Raw genomic sequence first — 22,572 nt, forward strand, 5'->3', positions numbered from 1 at the left:
AGAATTGTTTTATAAAAGAAGAATTTATGTAAAAATGCCTGCAACTAACTGAGCATCCTCAAGCCCACTACCCAGAGGTAGTGATTTGCTAAGAGTACCCATAAGACTCAACGTATATTAGGTTGGTACAAAAGTAATTGTGGTTTTTGCAATTTTTCTAACCTTTTAAACCATAATTACTTTTGCACCAACCTAATAGTTATGCTCATATATGCACAATTATGATTAATTACAGCAAAAGAATACAAAGTAAAATCAGCAAAGGGAAAAGGCTCATGGGATAAACTCCGTTGGAAGCCGGGCCTAAGCTTCCAAGAGATTTTTTCCCAATGGAGTCACACAGGATACATTTAGTTTCCTCAGCAACAATTTGTGACAACATGTATGAAATGTAGTCCACCAGGGAACCTCCTTAGGGTCTCAGTGCCCACAGTTGTTATTGGGTCATGAAGGCATCTTTTGTCGGGTACTTAACAAAATTCCAGACTCCTAGAAGGAAAGTTGGTGTTCAGCATGAACCATATTGTTTGTACAAACCGTTTGAACCATATTGTTTGTACAAACCGTTTAGGCATCTCTTATCAGTAAGAATGGAGTAAACCCTCCCGCAATCTATGTTCCCAACCTAATATACCAACCTTACAAGCAGGCTTTCAGAAGATAGCAACCAGGCCTGCTCTTTCCTGCACACTAACCAAAAGCACCAGGCCTATATGATGTCAAAGTATATTTTTCAAAAAGTTTTAAAGACATGACTTTCATGTAAATGTAGAATGAACACTTATACTTTTTTAACTCATTAATGAGAGAAACTACAAGGTAACAAATAGGTTCAGAGACTATCGAGTATTGTAGTCCACTAGGAAAGGCAAAATGCAATTCGTTTGCTGAGTTAGAGACTAAACTGAATAATTTCCTACATGCCAATACAACTAGAATTTTCAGTTTATTTTTTCAAATGGATAGATATCATTTGCAACTTCATCAAACAAAAATCTATAAATTAACATGTACTTCACAGGGTTGGGGTCCTAATTATCCATCATTAGTAAACAGACAAAGGTACATTCTCTGGAGAATTAAATAATCCTTGGGCATGCCTACCTGTTAGTACTCTGGGATAACCCTGAAAAGGGCTGCAGTTACTTTTGCTTTATTTAAGAGTTCTCGATAGTTTGTCTCAAGAAGGGTATCCCACCATGGAACATGGTGACACTAAAATTTCATGTTTCTGTACAACCTATGAAATAAGAAAACCCATGTGTAAAGGAACAAGAGTTGTTGTTTTTTATTTTTTTTAATGAGGCAAGAATGCTAAAGTGAATACTCCTGCTTTTAAAGAAGTCAAACTCTCTCTTGATTCAAAAGTAGGCATTCCTTTATGTGGCAGATGGGCTCTCTCAATGTACCCTGGAGCAATGGGTGGGGATTCCCCTGTAGTTCTTATTTTCCCCAAAATTTGGGATATGAGTTACAACTTGATGAAGAAAAGAGAAAATGTGGGTGGGCAGGATTAATAAGATAAGAGATCCACAGAAGTAAGCGGTATTCCTTGAAAATAAGAAAAGTAAAAATTCTATCAAGAATGATGAGCCTTGGAAAAGACATTTGGTTCTAGATAGTGTATGACAGGATCAAGATAACAGAGAGTCAGTTCTTTTTCCAGAATGTGGGAGGAAGATCATTAAGGAAGGCGGCAATTACTTTGCTGATAAGAGTGGTCTATGCATTACAATTACTTTGCTGATAAGAGTGGTCTATGCATCTGTCTTCTTCTGTGTAGTTGTCTTTTGTTATTGCCTAAAGTTTCCTCATCAGTGGGTTCATTTACATACAACATAGTGATCATGTATGATCATGACTAGTAATAATTATTGACAGCACATTTACAGTGCTTTTAAGAACATACAGTTCTCTTGAATAATTTCATTAAGTCCCCAAGACAGGCTGAGAGGTAGACATTGTACTGTGAATTTAATAAATGGACGAACAAAGACCTTGAACTTTCCAACAGGAAATGCAGAAAACAGAATGCAAATCTAGGTCCTCAGACTACAGATCCTATGCCACGTCCAGTATTTTCGGTGACACAGTGAGGGGAGACCATGTGATAACTACCAAAAGGTTGTAAAAGACTTATATTTTATGCCGAGGGGCTTAAACTTGAGAAAGGAGATGGACCTCCAGGAGGTCCTTATAGCGATCTATAAAAGCATTGTTTCTCTGTGGAACTCTGAAGAATACCAACACTTCAAGAGCAGACAGAGGAAGAGAAGCCTAGGAACAAAGTTTCATTCAAGTCTACACATAAATGTGGTTATAATCTGTTTGCATCTCAGAAAAGGTATCACGTCTCCAGAAAAGTTTCACCTAAGGTAAAAGGTCTTACTTAATATGATAAATCACCATTTTTCACTATAGAGCAATCATGAATTTGCCATTTTTTTTCTTAATGGAGATCTGTGTTTGGTATTAAACAAAGCCAGTATTCACAGTATATTTCTTCAATTGAATACATTACTATTCTCCAGAATACAGGTATAATCTGAAATGTAATATTGATATCAATTCCACAGTAGCTGTACAGTACAAAACACTGTTCTAGACAATGAAAGAAATAATTCTTACCTTGTCATCTTAAATGTAGGTTCCCTTTTCTAGTACAGTTCATCAGAGTAGTCCTGAAACCTGTGAGCCCGGGGATCTAGCATGCCATTCTACGGCCACAAGCGTTGCTTCTCAACCCTTTTATAGTAGCATTGCCCCAGCTTCATTGGGATTTTTATTGTCGGAAGTTAGGAAACCCTGCTTGAGAAAAAGAATGGGAAGAAGAGGGGAAACGCTAATAAAGTATTCAACTAAGAATTAAGTGGACTGTAGTTCCCTTGTCTGCAAAATGGTAGCTGTCTCTAAGGTATTTGCCAGTGCTACAATTCCTACCTATATTTGGTTTGCTGAAAAATGATAGCAAATGTTGACTGTGGGACTTTTCCAGCAATGTTCTGCTCAAGGCCATGTGTAGTATAGCAAGCATTGAAATATCTCCACATGCTTTTATGGAATCCAACTGACCAACTGATTTATAACCTTGTTACTTTTTTTTTTTTTTAAACAGAGAAAAATCTTTGCCGGAAATGTAATGAAAACTGCAAGACTTGTACTGAATCCCACAACTGTACAGAATGTAGGGATGGGTTAAGGTAAGACAGTAAAGTAACACTGTCCAAGGAGCTTCTCAATATAAATAACCCTCTTACCTGGTTTGACTTTTATTCAAACATTTGATTGCTACTTAACATTACCTCTACCATTATGTGTAAAATTGAATGCCATCTTGACTAAGGAAGGTTTATAAACCAAATAAAATTCTCTTTAGGAAAGATGGCTCAGATACAAGTAAATAAAAAGGGCCATCTGAGCTTTCTTCATGCCTTTTAACTGGCAGTGTGCCAGGCAAGGATTACTGCCAGTAAAATTATTGTAGGTAATTTTAATCCTCCTGATTCATTCTTTTGATGGTCAGAAACTGTTCCCTTTATTATTTCTGTATAGCCAATCGTGCTCTTAAGTACCTCAGGTTTGGTTCCATTATGCTATGGTATGCACATAGATTTAACACCTAGAGATGTTTTCCTTGAATGGATGACTGCTAAAGCCAGATACAGCAGGTCCTCAAATAACTCTTGCTTATGTCAATTAGCCTATAGTAATTATACATCATTTCGCTTAGTCACAGAACCTGTTGATGACGTTAAGTGAGGACCTTACTATAGTTGATAGATTCTGTAAGAGAACAACATGCCCCTCAAGGGAACTAGGTAGTCTCTTGATTTCCATAGAGAAGGTCAGACCATCCTCTGTTGAGTGAGGAGTTGGAATGTGGGTTTACATAGAGCTAGAGGTCTGCTGCACTCAATCTCTTTTGAGTACTGATGGTACCTCTATTTCCACCTTTGATTAGAGTTGAAATAGTTAGAGTCTAGGCAGGTTTAATTCTTCACATTAGTTAATATTACAACATCATTTTTATTTAGATTTATTAATTTGTGGCTTTACTTATTTTTCATAATTGCATTCAGTGTTAGTTTGTTAGTTTGCTTAGCACCTTTCATCTCAAGACAGTCTTGACAAATATCAGTCTAGTCAGCCTAATTCTTTTTGGAGAAGAAGCAGATTGGTATAATAAAAAGAAGGCAGATAGATGTGGACCAAAATCCTCCTCTCCTGTTTACCAGCTGTGTGGCCTTGGCCAAGTCACTTAGCCACTCTGAGTTTCGATTTTCTCATCTATAAAATGGTGATAATAACCCCTATGTTGCTGGATTATGATAAGAATTAACTGATATCATTTACAAAGCACTTATTCCAATATCTGATACACAATTGGTCCATGAGAAATAAAAGGTTATTTAATAAAGATTATTTTCTATATTTCTTAAGGAACAATTTATACAGTAAGGTAACCAGCACTCTCCAATAGAAATGAGAGCCACATATGTTAATTTTAAATATGCCAGTAGCTACATTAAACAAGTAAAAAGATATAGGTGAAGTTTACTTTAAAAAAATATTTAACTGAATCTATCCAAAATATTATCATTTCAATGTGTAATTAATATAAAAGATGCTTGGTGAGATATTTTACATTTTTTTGCTGTTATTGTACCAAGTCTTGGAAATCTGGTGTGTATTTTACCTCTAAACCACATCTCAATTCAGACAGTAATTTTTTGATCTGTATTTAGATTTTATAAAATTTAGCTGAAAGTAGCCAACTTGTTCTAAACTTACTCAAAATTTTTCCAATAACTGAATCAAGTGCCAATTTATAAAATTTACACTGAAATTAATTGAAATTAAATTTTTAAATTCTATTCCTTGGCAACACTAGTCACATTTAAAGTGCTCAGGAGCCACGGATGCCAGAGCATGTGGGACAAGCATAGTTCTAACCTAGCTGGCTTATCCCAGAAAGAACCCAGGTGTTCATGGGACCAGGTCCATTAACCATGTCTGCCCTGTATGGTGGAAGCAGCAGAAAGCTTCAGGGTTCACAGTGATTACACATCCCACTTAGTTTGTTCCTTCCCCACACAGTGCAACTTCTGTCTCCTGAATAAATGCCAACCTCAGAAATAATGAGCTGTACTAGAAAAACTACGCAGCTTTTTAAAACCTTTGATAAGTTTTTTGGTGGTCCTGTCTCCTTCCACAAAAGGATCTATTTGATGCAATGTCTTTTCCCAGCTCTCTGGAAAGGGAAGGGATTCTCTTTGTAAATGACAGCTCTCTCTGGACAGTGAGGATATCTATGAATGGAGTACACTTCCAGTTATGCTGCCCTCGGTCTCTATGAGGTTCCTTCTATTTTTATTAGGGGCTTCTAGGGTTGACCATTTTGCCTCAAGAGACCTGTAAAGTTTTAAATGCTGGGTAAGAACAAACATGGAAAAACATCTATGGATAAAATACTGGAAGGAAACAGATTAAAATATTAACAGCACTGTTTGGGATTCTTTTTCATCTACTTTGGTTTTGTTCTTTCCAAATTTCTTTACTGGGCATATTTCTTTACTGAAATAAATTTCACTTTATAAAATTGGTATGATTCATATACAGAGCAAAGTCAAGATGTGAATTGGAGCAATATAAAGATTCTAATAAAATAGAACCCATTAGACCCTGTTGCTTATCGTAGATAACCTATCTTCTAGTATCACCCATTGGCTGACATAGAATTGCATGTTTTTCACCCTGGTTGTAGTCATACTACTTAATCTTTCAGGGGGTGACATTTATATGTTAAATATTGCAAATTCTATGTATTTGTTTTTTTTAAGAATCAGTCATTAGACTATAAGAAATATCATAGCTGATAAAAATTAAGAGAGTGCAGAAAATATACATTCCTCATTCGACATTCTAGCAACTCATTCAATATTAAGAGTGCTAGCTAGAGAAAATGTGGTACAGAAAATGCCTAGAAACACTAAATATTAATATAACTAAGAAAAGTTGTGATGTTTGTGGAAGCAGAAATGTAGGTAGGTAATTGTGCTAAATTATTCATTAGAGTTTAAAATAAATCAAAAACCAGAGGCAAAAGTATATTAGAATTCTGTTGTGGGAACCAACAAGAAGTAAATCAGAAACACTTAAAAACGAAAATAGAAAAGCTACTCCTGGGAGTTTGGGTAAGGGTGGTTGTGTGCTATTATTCAGTTATAATTCATTTACCATGTGTTCCTATTGCACTTATAATTATGAAACAACTTTAAAATTTATTATGTAGTAGGTCTGGATATCAGGGAATTGTTAGGCATATTACTGGGTAATGTGATTGTTTTGTCCATAAAATACTTAAAAACCTCCAGAGTGTAAGATATGTAGGCCAGCGTAACAATTTAAAGGAATGTCCCCAAAGCTTGCAACACATGTATATGCTACAGACATTATAATAAGGCTCAGAGAAGCATTGTAGGCATCGAGAGGGGAAAAAAATAAAGAGGGTACAAGGGCTATTTCCCCTGCTTTGAAGCTTTGCCAAACCCACAGGTCTCTGGGGGGAGCTATATTTGTTACATATGGAGTTGGGGAATCATGACCTCTTTGCCTTGCTCACAGAAGTCTGTGTCTTCAGCCTGCAGGGATCCCGGTGTTCCATCGCCTGTGAGGACGGACAATACTTCAATGGCCAGGACTGTCAGCCCTGCCACCGCTTCTGTGCCACTTGTGCTGGTACCCTCTCCCCCAGCCCTTCCGTTTATTCTCCTGGCTTTGGTTTGGCCTTTATCTGTTTTTAGAATCACTCATGCAAACCCACTTAACATGTTTAAAGCAAATGCTAGGGAAGCATATTTCTTTTCCACTAATCGTGCATGTTTGTATTCTCATTGAAAACCAGTCCTCAGTATCCTATCCTCATTGAGAAACTTAAAAACCCCAGTGATATCTCCTTCTCTTTCCAAAAGATGAAATGCTTTTGGCAAATCGAGTTTTTCTCCCCCAAAAGAATGTAAGAAAAAAGCACAAATACTGAATTATAACTCTTAAAATTACCGCATATTAACTCTATTTTCATAAACTGCAACAAGCAGTCCATCATGCAACCTCTTCTGAGGTTTTATTTCTGTTTCCTGCATTTGTCTGGCTTTTCAGGGGCAGGCGCTGATGGGTGCATTTGTCTGGCTTTTCAGGGGCAGGTGCTGATGGGTGCATTAACTGCACGGAGGGCTACTTCATGGAGGATGGGAGATGTGTGCAGAGCTGTAGTATCAGCTATTACTTTGACCAGTCTTCAGAGCATGGATATAAATCCTGCAAAAAGTAAGTGGATCCACACCTCAAGTCCTGCATTTAGTTACTGGGTTCCTTATTTGACTGCCTTCATAAATAATATGAAACTTAGAATTATTAATGATAAAATAAGGTTCAAACATTTACCTATGGACACTGCCCTGAAACTTTAACCCAACTTATCTTTGATTTTCTTTTTTTTGCATGAAGAGCACTTTAAAACATTTACAGTAAACCTTTAAGGTAATATATCTCTTTTAAGTACATGCTTACAGCTCTATAAAATCACACTATCTACCTGCGGGGTTTTCTTTAATGTTGTCAAACCTAGCGATTACTTTAAGAAAACATTTTTGGGTCATCTTCAAAGAGAGACTTAAGCTTAAGAAATTAAGAGATTGATAGTAAACACGTCTTTTCTTGTGCCTGATGTGTGAAAGGATGATAAACAGTATGTTTTTCCCATAGATGTGACCCCAGCTGTTTAACGTGCAGTGGTCCGGGGTTCAAGAACTGTACAAGCTGCCCCAGTGGGTATCTCCTAGACTTAGGAATGTGTCAGATGGGAGCCATCTGCAAGGATGGTGAGTACAACTGCTGTTTTTGATCTTCTGAGCAAAGTGTGATCTTTGTACTTTAAGGCCTAACATATTTCCACTTAAAAAAGAAACTATCAAGCGTGCGTCAGATAGGACATGGCCAATATCTTGTTGGCATTCATCTTGAACTTATGACTTCAATGGGGTTTGTTTTTTGGTTTGGGGTAGGGAGGTATTTTAAATTGCAAGAAAAAATAAATCACCTATAGTCCCACTGGCCTAGATGGCGCCAGTTAACTTTTTTTAAATTAATATAAACCTTGTAGTTTTAGATGCACAGCATAATTGAGCAGTAAGTAGAGAGAGGTCCCATATATCCCCTCAACACACATATAGCCTCTCCCATGATCAATATCCTGCACTAGAGTGATACATTTGTTACAGTTGATAAACCTACATGGACACACCATTATCAGCCAAAGTCCATAGTTTACATTAGGGTTCATTCTTGGTCTTGTACATACTATGGGTTTGGACAAATGTATCATGACACATACCTGCCATTTTAGTATCATAAAGGACAGTTTCACTGCCCTAAAAATCCTGTGCTCTGCGTCATCCTTCCCTCCCCCCAATCTCTGGAAATTTTTTACTCCTCCATACATTTGCCTTTTTCAGGATGTCATATAGTTGCAATTATAATAACATAGTCTTTTCTAGTTAGTCTTTGATATATTTCTTTCCTGTCTTTTGCAATGTATACAGGGAATTTTGTATCCTGCGTTTTACACTAAGCATTAGATATAAATATAATCCTGTTTTTATAAAGTCTTTAGAAACTACATTTTTCATAACATAAAATTCATGGAGATGCTATAGTTTATTAGATTGTGTATTATTTGGCTTGCTTATAATTTTGATAGGTGAATAACAATCAAATGGTATCTGAATGGTTCATTAAGCCCATGAGGCTAGGAATTAATGATAGAACCAGGTATAGAGCTTAAAACTTCTGAATGTTGCTCCATTTTTCTTTTCTTTTCTACCAAAATGCCAGGACCCCACACCTTCCCTAAATATTGATTGAATTGGTCTTGGGGTGTTGCCTGAGTATGGATATTTTTAGAAGCATCTCAAGTGATTCTAATGTACAGTCAGGTTTGGGAACCTCTGACAATTTGGCAAATGCCAGGTTCCCTCACTTCTCTAACCTCAGTTTCCCCATCTGTAAAAGGAATGATTTTAAATTATTCCAATTTTAAAATTTTGTGTACTTTAACTGTTCTTATAGTTCATTCTGAAGAGGCCCTAAAATTTGTGCCTAAAGTTTATACACACGGTACAATGATGTAGAAATTGTTTTGAACTGTTGCTCTTCTAAATATTTTTGGATTATTATGAAACTAGAGAAATAAAAAGTATGTATTTGGACAGTCTTCCCTGAAGGATCATTTCCCTGGGTTTATTCTTTGTCTTCCTATGAATAACTCCTCTTCTAAAAATTTCACAAAAAGTAGAATAGAACTATGGCTGGGAGAATGTGGGTTCAGGAGTCATAATGCTGTTGTTCATACCTGGGCTCCAGACTTTGGGCAGGTTATGAATTTCTCTGTGCCTTACTTCCCTCATAAGTAAAAATGAGGAGGATAATGTTACTGATCTCATGTGGTTATTCTACAACTCACTATTAGGAATATCAAAAAACTGAGCATGCAGTGGCACTGATAAAACATCATTTAGGGTCTCATTTCCATGGAGCGTTATAGGTAACTGCATCTTCATAGCTTTTCTGATGTATGACAGGTCTGGCAGGGAAAGGACAGGCCCACTCAGGCTTTCTGTTACAAGGTTTTCTTGGCTAGGGCCGATTCTCACAGCACAATATTGTGGTGAGACGATTAGGTGATGGCACCCCCAGGACCATGTAAGTATCACTTTTTAGTTACCAACAAGTACTCTTTGCCATTACTTAAAAACAGAGTTCTCCTATATCTCAATATGACTAGAATTTTCATAAGTTCATATCTGAAAGCAGATGAAGATTTTTAAGTGATTGATCTGTGACTTGAAATTTTCACCCATAGCAGTTGGTACCAGTCATTTCAAAGTTTGTGATGCTTTAACTAATTTCCTGAAACCATGGGAAGTATGTCAGAAAGTATGCCAAATGGCACTTTGGTAAAGTGTAGTGTCAGGATTGTGGGCAGTAGTAGAAAAGAAATAATTTGTGATGAGTCCATTTTCAGGTCAGTTAAAGAAGGAGAGTATTGGACTCTGTCAAGATGGAAGAGTAGGTAAATGCTGTGCTCACCTCCTCCCATGACCACATCAAAATTACAACTAAATTATAGCACAACCATCATTAATAACTACCTGAAGACTAGCTGAACAGAATTCCTAGAACTAAGGATGTAAAGAAACAGACATGCCGAGACTGGTACAAGGGGCAGAGATGTGGAACAAGCAGGTCCCACACCCTCAGTGTGGCAACAAGGAGTTGGGAAGAATAGTTCAGCTATGGAGGCCCACCCTGAAGAGCTAGGCATCTCAGACCCACACCGGGGGTCCCCAGCCTGGGGCACTGGTGCCAGGAAGAGAAGTGCCTGTAACATCTGGCTGTGAAAACCAGTAGGGATTGTATTCAAGAAAGACAACAGGCTGCTAGAGACTTAGGCGTTGCAGGTCTTAAAAGGCCCAAGCACATATTCACTCACTCAGAGCTCCAGCATAGGGGCAGCAGCTCAAAAAGCAGCAGAGACATAGAAGGAAGAACTAAATTGACTAGCTTCAAGGCAAGGGCTGGAAATGCTATAGACACCATTGTTCTTTAGTTGAATTCTGTCCCAACCCAGCCAGCATGCACCAAACCTGAGTTCTGCATTAACCTGTTCTGCTGATACCCTGCGGCCCCACCCAACTCACACACCCAGTAAGAACCTATTTCTGTGACTTTTCTACACAAGCCGATTGTCTGGACTTGCACTGAAGATGTTCCTAACATTTCTCAAAGGTTCACAAACTCCAAACAAGCAGTGGTTGGCCTCATTGTGCCCTGTACCTCTAAGCAGCTCCAAACCTGACACTAAGGGAGCCAGCGTTGGTTCACAACATGGCCTCTCCCAGGCACCTCCAAGCCCAGCACAGTTGGCAACCAACCACAGATCACTTTGTAGCTCCTACCAGGTGGCCCCAAGCTATGCGCCAACAAGAGCTGGCCATGGCCTGCACCGGAGCCCCTCCCAAGAGAACCCAGAACCAAATACCTGGTGGCCAGCTTCACACCAAACCAGAGCACCACCCAAGCAGCTACACAATCTACACATCCAAACAGCAGACTTGCCAGGCACCAGAGCCACACTAAACTATCTCCCGCTCCGTGAGGTCAGCCCCTCCCCACACAACAACTCATCCCTATAGTCATGGCCACTTCTCACAGCCACTCAGCCTGAGGGTCAGTCCCCCCACTGACATGCCAATAGCAATCAAGGCTAAACTACAACAGGAGGGCCCACACATGACACCTATGGAACACCCAGTTGAGTGACAAGGGAGAGTGCACACTGGGTTCTGCAAGACACCTTCTACGTAAGGCCACTCTATCAAGGTCAGTAGGAGATCTACCCAATACATAGAAAGAAACACAGAGAGTCATCCAAAATGAGGAGACAAAGAAATGTTTCTCAAATGAAAGAACAGAACAAAACTCTGGAAAATGAACTAAACGAAATGGAGACAAATAATCTACCAGATGCAGACCTCAAAACAATGGTTATAAAGATGTTCAGTGACGTAAGGTAAGAATAGATAAACTCAGTGAGAGCTTCAACAAAAAAATAGAAAATAAACAAAAAAAGTCAGAAATGAAGAATATATTAGAAGGAATCAACTGATTGAAGCAGACAATTAAAGCAGCGATCTGGGAGACAAGGTAGCAGAAAACACCCAATGGAACAGCAAAAAAGGAAAAATTATTAAAGTATATATATATATATATATATATATATATATATATATATATATATATATATTTTAAGAGACTTCTGAGACAACATTAAGCATACCAACATTTGCATCACTGGGATACCAGAAGGAGAAGAGGGAGAGCAAGGGATTGAAAACCTATTCGAAGAAATAATGACTGAAAACTTCCCTACCTTGGTGAAGGAAACAGGAAGCGCAGAAAGTCTGAAACAAAATGAACTCAAACAAGGTACACACAGGACATATCATGATTAAAATACCAAAGGTTAAAGACAAAGAGAAAATCTTAAAAGTAGCAAGAGAAAAGCAGTTAGTTATGTACATGGAACTCCCATAAGATCATCAGCTGATTTCTCAACTGAAACTTTGTAGTCCACAAGGGATTGGCATGAAATATTCAAAGGGATGAAAGACCTAAAACCAAGATTAAAAGGACTTCATTTGGAAGAGATGATCAAAAATATTCATAAGAAAATATAGGAAAGAAAACAATTCTCACTGATAGGAAAACTCTTGGTAAAAAGCAATAGATTAACCAACTATAAAGCGAGTACAAAGATTAAAAGACAAAAGTAGGAAGATAATGTATAATTACAACAATAAATTAAGGGGTACTCACAAAATCTCACTCATAAAGAATTAAAATATGACAAAAACAAACGTGGAGGGTATGTGTAAAAATGGTGGTGATTTTAGAATGTGTTCGAACTTAAGCGACCATCAAATTAAAATAGATTGCTATAAACATATATGAAGCACGTGGTAACCACAATCCAAAAATTTGCAAGAGATATACAAGAAATAAAGAGAAAGGAATGTGAACATGACAGTAGAGAAACTCATCAATATACATGAGAAGTGAGCAAAAGAATAAGGAAAAAACAGAAAAAATTAAAAGCTTATTAAAAAATTAAACCCCTATCAGTAATTACTTTAAATGTAAGTAGACTAAATGTTCCAATCAAAAGACATTCAGGGTTGCTGAATGGATAAAAAGAAAACAAGACCTGTATATTTGCTGCCTATAAGAGATCCACTTCAGATTAAAAGACATACACAAATTGAATGTAAAGGAACGGAAAAACATTTTCATGAAAATTGAAACAACAAAAACACTGGGGTAGCAACACTTATATCAGACAAAATAGACCAAAGACTAAACGAATAGACAAAGAAGGACATTTCATAAACATTTATGCATCCAACATAGAAGCACCTAAATATATAATTAATGACATAATATCGATGACATAAAGGGAGAGATCAACAGTAATAAAGTAATAGTAGAGGACTTGAACACCTCATTGACATTAATGAATAGATCATCCAGACAGATAATCCACAAGGAAACAGTGGCCATAAATGACGCATTAGACCAGATGGACTTGATTGATACACTTAGGATATTTCACCCAAAAGCACCAAAATGTACAGTCTTTTCAAATGCACATGGAACATTTCCCAAGACAGACCACATTGGATCACAAAACAAGTTGCAATAAATTTAAGAAGACTGAAATCACATCAAGCATCTTTTCCGATCACCATGGTATGAAACTAGAAATCAATTACAAGAACAAAACTGAAAAATAAACACATGGAGGTTAAATAAATTACACCTATAATATTAATGGGTTAAGAATGAGATCAAGAAGGAAATCAAATAATACCTTGAGATAAATGAAAATGAATGAGATAAACCCAAAATCTATGTGACACAGCCAAAGCAGTTCTAAGAAAGAACTAATAAATGTATTCAGTAAAGTAGCAAGATACAAAATTAATATTCAGAAATGAGTTGCGTTTTTGTACAGCAATAACAAACTATTAGAAAAAGAAATTAAGAAAACAATCCCACTTACAATTGAATCAATAAGAATAAAATACCTAGGAATAATTTAACCAAGGAGGCAAAAAGACCCATACCCTGAAAACTATAAGACATTGAAGAGAGAAACTGAAGAAAATACAAACAAATGGAAGGATATACCATGCTAGTGGATAGGGAGAATATTAAAATGTCCATACTATGCAAAGCAATCTACAGATTCAATAAAATCTCTAAGAAAATATTAATGACTTTTTTCACAGAATAATTTATATGGAACCATAAAAGACCTCAAATAGCCATGGCAATCTTGAGAAAGAAGAACAAAGTTGGAGTTATCATGCTACCTGATATCAAACTATACTACAAGACCATAATAATCAAAATAGCATGGTACTGGAATAAAAACAGACACATAGATCAGTGGAATAGAACAGAGCACCCAGAAAAAAAACCCATGCCTATATGGTCATTTAATCTATGACAAAAGAGGCAGAAATATACACTGGGGTAAAGAGAGTCTATTCAATAAATGGTGTTGAGAACACTAGACAGATATATGCAAAAGAATGAAACTGGACCACCTGCTTATTCCATATACAAGAATGAACTCAGAATGGATTAAAGGCTTAATTGTAAGATCTGAAACCATAAAACTCCTGGAAGAAAACTTGGGCAGTAAACTCTTTGACGATATTCTTAGTAATATATTTTTTGATATGTTTGCTTAGACAAGGGAAAGAAAAAAAAATAAACAAATGGGACTATGTCAATCTAAAGAGTTTTTGCACAGTGAAGGAAATCATCAACAAACAAAGACAACCTATTCAATGGGAGAAGATATTCATCAATGATACATTAGATAAGGGCTTAATATCCAAAATACATAAGCAACTCATACAACTGAACAAACAATCCAATGATAAAATGGACCTGAATAGACATTTCTCCAAAGAGGATATACAGATGGCCAACAGACATGTAAAAAGATGCTCAACATTACTAATCGTCAGAGAAATACTAATTAAAACCATGGGCTACCACCTCATCTGTGTCAGAAAGGCTATTGTCGATAAATCAACAAACAAGTCTTGGCAAGGATGTGGAGAAAAAAGAACCCTCAACTCACAGTTGGCGAGATTGTAAATTGGTGCAGCCACTATGGAAAACAGTATGGAGAGTCCTTGAAAAATTAAAAATAGAACTACCATAAAACCCAGAAATTTTACTTCTGGGTATTTATCTGAAGAAATACACACTAATTCAAAAAGATACATGCACTCCTATGTTCATTGCAGCATTATTTACAATCGCCAAGATATGGAAGCAACCTAGGTGTCCATCAATAGACAAATGGATAAAGAAGTTGTACATATATACAATGGAAATGGAAAAAATGAAATCTTGCCATTTGTGACATGGATGGACCTTAAGAATATTTTTTTAAGTGAAATAAGTCAGAAACACTGTATGATTTCGCTTATATGTGGAATCTAAAAAACAAAATAAATTAACAAAACAGAAACAAACTCATTGATATAGAGAACTAATTGATAATTTCCAGGAAGGGGATTGGGGGGATGGGTGGAAAAGGTGAAAGGGATTAAGAAGTACAAATTGGCAGTTATAAAAAGTCATGGGGATGTAAAGTACAGCACAGGCAACGTAGTCAATAATATTGTAATAACTATGGTCTCAGATGGGTACTAGACTTATCAGGGGAATCACTTCCTAAGGTACATAAATGTTTAATCACTATGTTTTACACCTGAAACTAATATAATATTGTATGTGAACTGTAATTGAAAAAAAAATTTAAAGCGAGGGAATGGTAACCACAAATCTCAGAGTTTACGTCTAAAAGTAAAGAAGAAAAATAAGTACATGGCAGATCCAAAAGAATCAGAAACACTCACATTTTGGGTGATGGGTTCATGGATGTTCATACTATTATGTTTTCTTATGTTATATATTCTGTGTAGGTCTCAGATATTACATATTACCATTATAAAGACCATTAAATTTGTAAAAGAAAGAAAGAGAAAGAAAAAGGGTATTTTTTTCTTTTTAAAGTTTTCTGGGGTGACAACTGTTAGTAAAATTGCATAGATTTCAGGTGTACAATTCTGTAATACATTATCTATAGCTCACATTGTGTGTTCATCACCCAGAGTCTGACTCTGGGAAGATAGGGTATTATTGATGGCTCATCAGGCTTTTCAAATCACTTGGCAAGTTCATTTAGGATGTGCTATTTATTCTCTTTCAACTGTCATATTTCAGTGATTCTAAGACAACCTGTTTTACATTTTATCATCTCCGAAATCATACGCATCTTATAATTCATGGCAGGTCACAACTGCTTTGGACCTAGCAGGTTGATGTGACATAGCTGTCATTGCCTGTGAATATAGTCACAGAGATGGCTGGTCAACTGAGGCATACCGTTACTACTTCTTGCATTGAATTTAATTCCAGTTCAAAATTGCTTCAAAAAAATTGTTCAGTATTCAAAGTCACTGCACATGCACAGAAACAAAACAGCATGTTATATAAGTTTTAAAAAATACTTTCAATAAGCATAAAATTAAAATTCTAATTTGTGTGTGAATATTGTGTCAGCATTTAATAAAAACCATTTTTGTCATGGTAGTACTTAAAATAGTGGTGCATCTTAAATCCAATGTCTTAGAGCCAATGAAATATAGTATAAACGACTGTATACTCTCTGTTCTAGGTAATTCTAAAAATTAAAATTCCTTGATTATTATTGATTTTTAATTTATTCTTTTTTCTAATCTTTTTTTCCTTTCACAAATGGATACCAATCACATTTCCCGTTGGACTGCAATATCTCTCCTTGAAAAACAATGCTGTTGACTGAAATCACTTTGGGTGGACCACATTTCCTCCTTGTTGACTGCTCCTGAATGATCTCTTCCAATCCCTCAATCTGCCTCTCTGGCCAATCAAAACCTTCTTCCGTGTGTGTACATCATGCTGCTCTCGTCCTCAACTACCCCTCTCTCTTGCTGACTTCCTGGAAAAGCAACGGAAGAGTCCTGGGCGGAAGGAGGCTTCTGTATGCTAGTGAAAAAGAATAATCTGTGCCAACGGAAGGTTCTCCAACAACTTTGCTGCAAAACATGTACATTCCAAGGCTGAGCTGCCATCCTAGATTTCTTTGTTCCTGTAGATTTATAGATTACTCCATATTATTATTAAAAAGAAAAAAAAAAGAAAAAAAAAAAAGCAAGCCACCTCTCTCTTTCTTGCTCTCTTTTTCTCTCTCTCTCAAATTTGTGCAGGGAGATGGTGAACTGTTTTGTCAGAACTTAAATGGAAAAAAAAATAATAAACCTACAACAAGCCTACCTTTTACAACTGGGTGTTTAGTGCTAAACAGCCAGGACCACAGAGACAGTATTGTATGACCAAAGCATTCGATGCCAAAATTTGACGTTAAAGTAATGGTTTGATTTCCTGCCCTGTTTTTGAAGGTCCATGTTTTCCCTTTTGCATTACTTGCTTGTTTCCCCCCTTTGAGACGCCTAAAAATACCTTTCAAAAAAATCACAAGCGTAGACATAGATCAAAATGAAACAAAAAGCTCTTCTTGCATTGGTCATCTTCCATGCTTGAGTCCATCAATGGGGGAAATGGCAGAAAACTGGACCTAAGGGCATTAAGAACATCCCGTAGAGTTGTGTTCTGTGTCATTTGTCTTAGTTTTTCACAGTTGAACATTGAACCTTTCCACACGTAATTGACTTCATGCATTATGTAGCTTTGGCATTATGCTCACTTGATAAGTCTGCTCCACTGGTTTCATCAGACTTGCTGCTACTGGCTTTTTCATTGTAGATTGGGTTATTTTACACGTAGCTGGTCAAATGGGATCACTCTGCATAGTCAAATTGGTGATGGACAGAATGCAAAGTTACACAAAATAGCGAGACGGGTCCACCTCCCCTGCAGTCCAGAGTCTTCACTTCGTAGTCCCTGCACAAGCTCTTGGTGCTATCTAGCCATTATCCCCATAGCATTTTCTAAAAGGCCATCAGAAATTCCATTTGTTGTGGTGGGAAGCATTTTGGATTTGATGTAGGACATTTTCTTCCTGGAGTCAAAAGTTTCTAAAAGGTCCTGTATTTTTTAAGAAATGGAATTTATTTAACTAATATTTAAGCTCGTGCCCACATTGGCCGGGCCACATTTTTCAATGGTGCTTATTAGAAGTTTTTTCATCTTCTCATTTTCAGAAAATAAAACTGGAAATTGAATATGGGCGGCATGATTGTACCCTCCTGGTTCTGTTCTTTTCCCACTCCTCTATCCCTCTATGACTGTGCTATGTTACACCTGTACATGGAATGTCATTGAGAGCATCTGTTTTCTTGGAAATGTCTTCCCTGGTTTTCTATGACTCCTTAAACACATCCTGGAATTTAGCAGACCAAATTATGCAAGAACTATTTTGGATCAGTGGTCAAAAATGAGGAAGCCTGATAGATCTTTTTACCAATTCTGAGTTTCTCTGTTTAGGGAAGGGTAGACTAATCAAGTTTCCTCATATTTTCATATCAAAGCTCCATTGGTGACCTCATTTGCTTTGGGTGTGACTAGCCATCTCACAGCCTTTATTTTCACTTCCACGATGTCACTGGCCTCACAACTGAGAAGAGGAATGATATCAATAAAGATTATCCTAGGAAGGAGCTGGGACATACGTGCTAAGGTCCCCATCTAAGCAACAAGCTAGGAAAAAGCCGACCTTGAAAATATTCATTCCCAGACATCAAAATTAGCATCCAACCCAAGGTGAATATTAAATAAGTAAATAGTTTAATGAACTTCTTAGCATTAGAGGGGTAATGAGTCACATAATGATTTATAAGTAACTAGGGAATCAACTGATATGCTGGGAAGTTTTCCTCTTCATAACACCACAGGCCCTTCTGCCCTAAAGAAAGCAACTTAATCCTGGGTACGGCATAGAGAGTCATACATTTAAAGACACAGTCTTTAAATGGACAAATGTAAGCACAAGCCTCAAGCAAGTTCAAGCAGGTGGCAAAACCAGATTTGCCTGCAAAGGAATCCATTTAATGAACCATCCCATAATATTTCAGGCACAAAGTTACTATAATAGGAGAGATAAAAATGATGTGTGTGTTCTTAGAGAAACAGCCATCAATATGACAGCCAAGTTCATCAGGTCGACCAATGTGTGTTCCATTTCCCACTGACCATGCAGGTGCACATGGAAATACTGGTTTAACTACTAGTGTGTTACTGCCTCGTTTATCTACAGAATATTATTAACTAGAACATAATGCTTTCAAAGTTTAAGTTAATGTTATATATTATGTATAAATATATATATTCATAATGAGATATATGTAATGGATAGTACAAAGTTTGGAGACATAACAAATGCTCTAACCGTCTAGAGACAAAAGTCCTATCTTCTGTTTTCTTTTGTCTTTTTATTCTTAATTAGTGATCCATTGTTAAATCCAAATCCACTTTTACTGAAAAATACTGTACATGTGTAAAATGTTCAGTTGTTTTTTTGTAAAATATAGTAGAACGGTTGTAATTGATACTGGCCAAAATCAATGTTATTCCATATTTTATTTTTTCTATTAAATTAACCTAAGTTCCTGTTTATTTGATCTGTTGATACCCATGTGTAAACACCTCTGAAAGGGTGAGGTAATCAGAAACTTCTGTTTCCGCATAGAAGCTGAATATGAAGGAAAGGGCAGGGAGGAATGAAGCATCTAAATAAAGTTGGAAAAGAAAAGGTGAGCAGAGGTGGGAATTGAAAAGGAGGGGAAAAGTAACCGCAGTATATGAAAGTAACAGTTTAGGTTTGGTCATGAATGTATATGAAATCCTATTTTTAGAAAGGTTGTGAAAAACTTCTGTAAAAGCTTGTACAGTTTCTATCGGATTGTGCAGATGCCATCTCCATGTATCAGCCTTCTGGGCCTGCTGCTTTCCCTGGGCTTCCCCAGGCTGTGGAGAACAGTGTATAGAGAGGTGGGGACCACGGGGCTGGGCACGAGTTGGTGTGAGTGTGAACACTGTTAAAAGATGGCCTTGTACAATTTAATGATATCCTGTATGAAACTGACCGTGGCGTTATCCCTGGGTGCCTAGAAGATCCCTTTGTCTAAAATAAATCTCCAGTACCTACCACGAGGTAGGACTGAATAGTTAGAAAAAGACACACATACACACACACACAAATGGATTATAGATCTTTTTGAGCCCTGCTTGAGCTGCAGTCTCTAGCTTTGAAGATTCAGTGCCCTGCCTTCTGGGAAAAGAAATGAGAAATCAGCAAAAGCAACAAACAAATTGAGTTCCAATTAGGTTTAAAGATCTGGGGATAAAGACCTAAGAGAGAGCCTCTGCTGTCGTGAAATCCCATTATAGGGATGGGAGAAACTAATCTTATTGACCACATGCTGTGTGCTTCACAGTATGGGAATACAGAGTATATACGTACTGATGGAAACATATCCTCTCCTAATTCTCACAAAAACTCTAGAGCAGAGGTCCATGCATTATCCTCTGTTTACAAATAAAAAGCTGAGGCATTTGGACTTAAGTTGAGATTATGTAGCCCAACTCAATAATAACATTTAACTGTAAGACAACAGTAAGTAGTGAATTCGAAACCTAGAATGGGAGACTAAGTCATTAACTTCAGACAGGCAGAAATTCCTTTGAATTGGACTGTTCAGGGTGAGTTTCCTAGAGCAGGTGGAACTAGAATTGGATCTAGGAGGATGGGTAAGGCTTAACTAAGCAGATGGAACGAGTGCAGTAAGAACATCGCCAGCAAACTTGGTGCACAAAAGATGTTCAGGGAAGCAAGTGAATTGTTTTCATGGTTTTAATTAGTCGATGGCTACAAAGGACAATGAGTCAACATTTGATAGATTCATCAAGAAGAATCTACATTGTTATACTTTCCAGAAGATTGTGTACCCATCCTCCTCAACTTCCATACGTGTGGAAGACCTTGGTAATAATCAATATCATCTATGGATGGATTGGAATTTTCTTACTCTCGCCCACCCGCTAGCATCAGGGACTTTTCATCATGCTGCTGATTCCTATCAGATTCATTGTTTTCCACTCAATAGTCTACCCTTCATTTTCAGGAACTCACAAACTGAGTGCTTGGTAGAGAAAAGGAGATGAATATTGTAGTAACTACTAAATTAAAATTCCTCAGTCAAGTGATCATCACTTTAGGCACATCTGAGCATGGAAATATTTTACATTTTATCCCTCTCATGTAAAACGAATGTCATGTAGCTAAAACATAAGTAGGCATACATTCTTAACAGCTTTCATATTATCGTTCAGCTTCACACAAAGGGCAATGACAGATAGCAGCTTGACGAGTATGGACAAAATTGGAGGCAATTTTAAATTGGCCTGGCCAGTTCAACACTCCCTCCTTCCATCATCTAATATAAAATAGCAAGGGCACACGAAGGCCAGCTACAGCTTGACCTCGGCACAAGCTGAGCCCTGGGCCCCAAATTCAATATGTCTCGACAATGTATAAACCTGCTTCTCTTCCCTGGTTGACATCCATTTCCAAATGTTATATTTGTCGCAAACCCATAAAATCTGAAGTTCTCAGCAGAATACTTTGGAACCATTGATAAATTTAGCAGGGCACAGCAAGAATGGACTTAATTTCACTGTAGCTTGTTGGGGCTACTTGGAACCTAGAAGTGAGACTGTAATCTATGTATCATGTCTCCTCTTCATCATGAGAGGTGAAAATCTGGTCCAGAGTCAATTCCTGGACAAGAAGAATGCAGTTATGCAGCATCAGTAAGTCTCACAGGACCAGTCTGGGACCTGGGAATGCCAGCAGTTCCTTCCCACTTTATACCTTCAAGTGACTTAGAAGGATGTTTGACTGTCTTCTTACCGAAGGATTTTCTTACAAGGTCTTCTCTAAAGGGCCATTGTTTGGGGGCAGTTGTTGCTTTTTCAGGGCCAGGTGTCAGGCAACAAAAGATATTTTGCGTCCCCACTCACTAGAAATTACCAGAAACATTCCCTAAGGCCTGAATTCTAAGACCTTTTCGTATTTTAGAAAAGAACACATTAATTTAAGAATACAGTGTTTTAAGGCTGACAAGAGTTTTACTAAAATAGCTTTATTTAATTTGGCCCACACAAAAATCAAAGGCCTATAGAGATGAATCCTCTGATGCAAGATTCACAGCTAGTAAGAGGGAGTGGCAGGGATTCAAGCCCACACAGCATCAACCTTCTGCACAACACTGCCTCCCTTTTTAAGAGTGCCAGAGAATAAACAAGTCCATATTGCATATGTTGCAAGGCAGGGAGTAAGAGTCTTTTCACAAGTGCAGATAGAAAGGGCATTGTATTTCTAGACTTGGCTTTTTCTCCTTCTGAGCTCAAATTAATGCTTCCATAAATAAACACTGAGTCCCTGTCATATATCAAGCTTTGAGGTGCTTCTTGCCCTCTTCAACCTTACAGTCTAATGGAGGACAAAGACACAAAAACACATGGTTATAATATGAAACTATTTAAGTGCCTTCAAAGGGTCATAAAAAATATTGTTGGGAATCCAGAGGAAGAAGCAACTCGTTTACCAATTAAGTACTAAAGGTTCTCTGACTTTGCACTACAAGCTTTCCAAGGGCATCCAAAAGTAGCTTGAAACATTTTTTTAAAAAATCATTTTAGTCCCCTGTAAAAATGAACAAAAATCAATGATTTTTTTCGTTAAATATCTACAAAATGCAACATGTCAAACTAGCCAATTGCAACTCCTAAAGAATATATATATATATATATATATATATATATATATATATATATATATACATACACACATATATATACATACATATA

General features: G+C 37.1%; 1 protein-coding gene across 3 annotated transcripts in view; it reads left to right on the forward strand.

Moving 5' to 3' along the window:
- The window catches only part of PCSK5 (proprotein convertase subtilisin/kexin type 5), a 405,671-nt gene that overhangs the window by 262,766 nt on the left and 120,333 nt on the right, over positions 1-22,572 (forward strand). For 2 of the 3 annotated variants that reach the window (XM_081067381.1, XM_081067382.1), the window contains exons 17-20: positions 3,116-3,200; positions 6,641-6,738; positions 7,197-7,326; positions 7,765-7,880. In XM_081067381.1, coding sequence (XP_080923507.1) covers positions 3,116-3,200; positions 6,641-6,738; positions 7,197-7,326; positions 7,765-7,880 — 429 coding nt within the window. Of the gene's footprint in view, positions 1-3,115; positions 3,201-6,640; positions 6,739-7,196; positions 7,327-7,764; positions 7,881-16,693; positions 19,316-22,572 lie in introns of those variants that run through there. The other variant, XM_081067383.1, reaches the window with a different exon arrangement.

Source organism: Rhinolophus hipposideros (assembly GCF_964194185.1).
Source record: "Rhinolophus hipposideros genome assembly, chromosome: 11".
NCBI classification, from domain to species: domain Eukaryota; kingdom Metazoa; phylum Chordata; class Mammalia; order Chiroptera; family Rhinolophidae; genus Rhinolophus; species Rhinolophus hipposideros.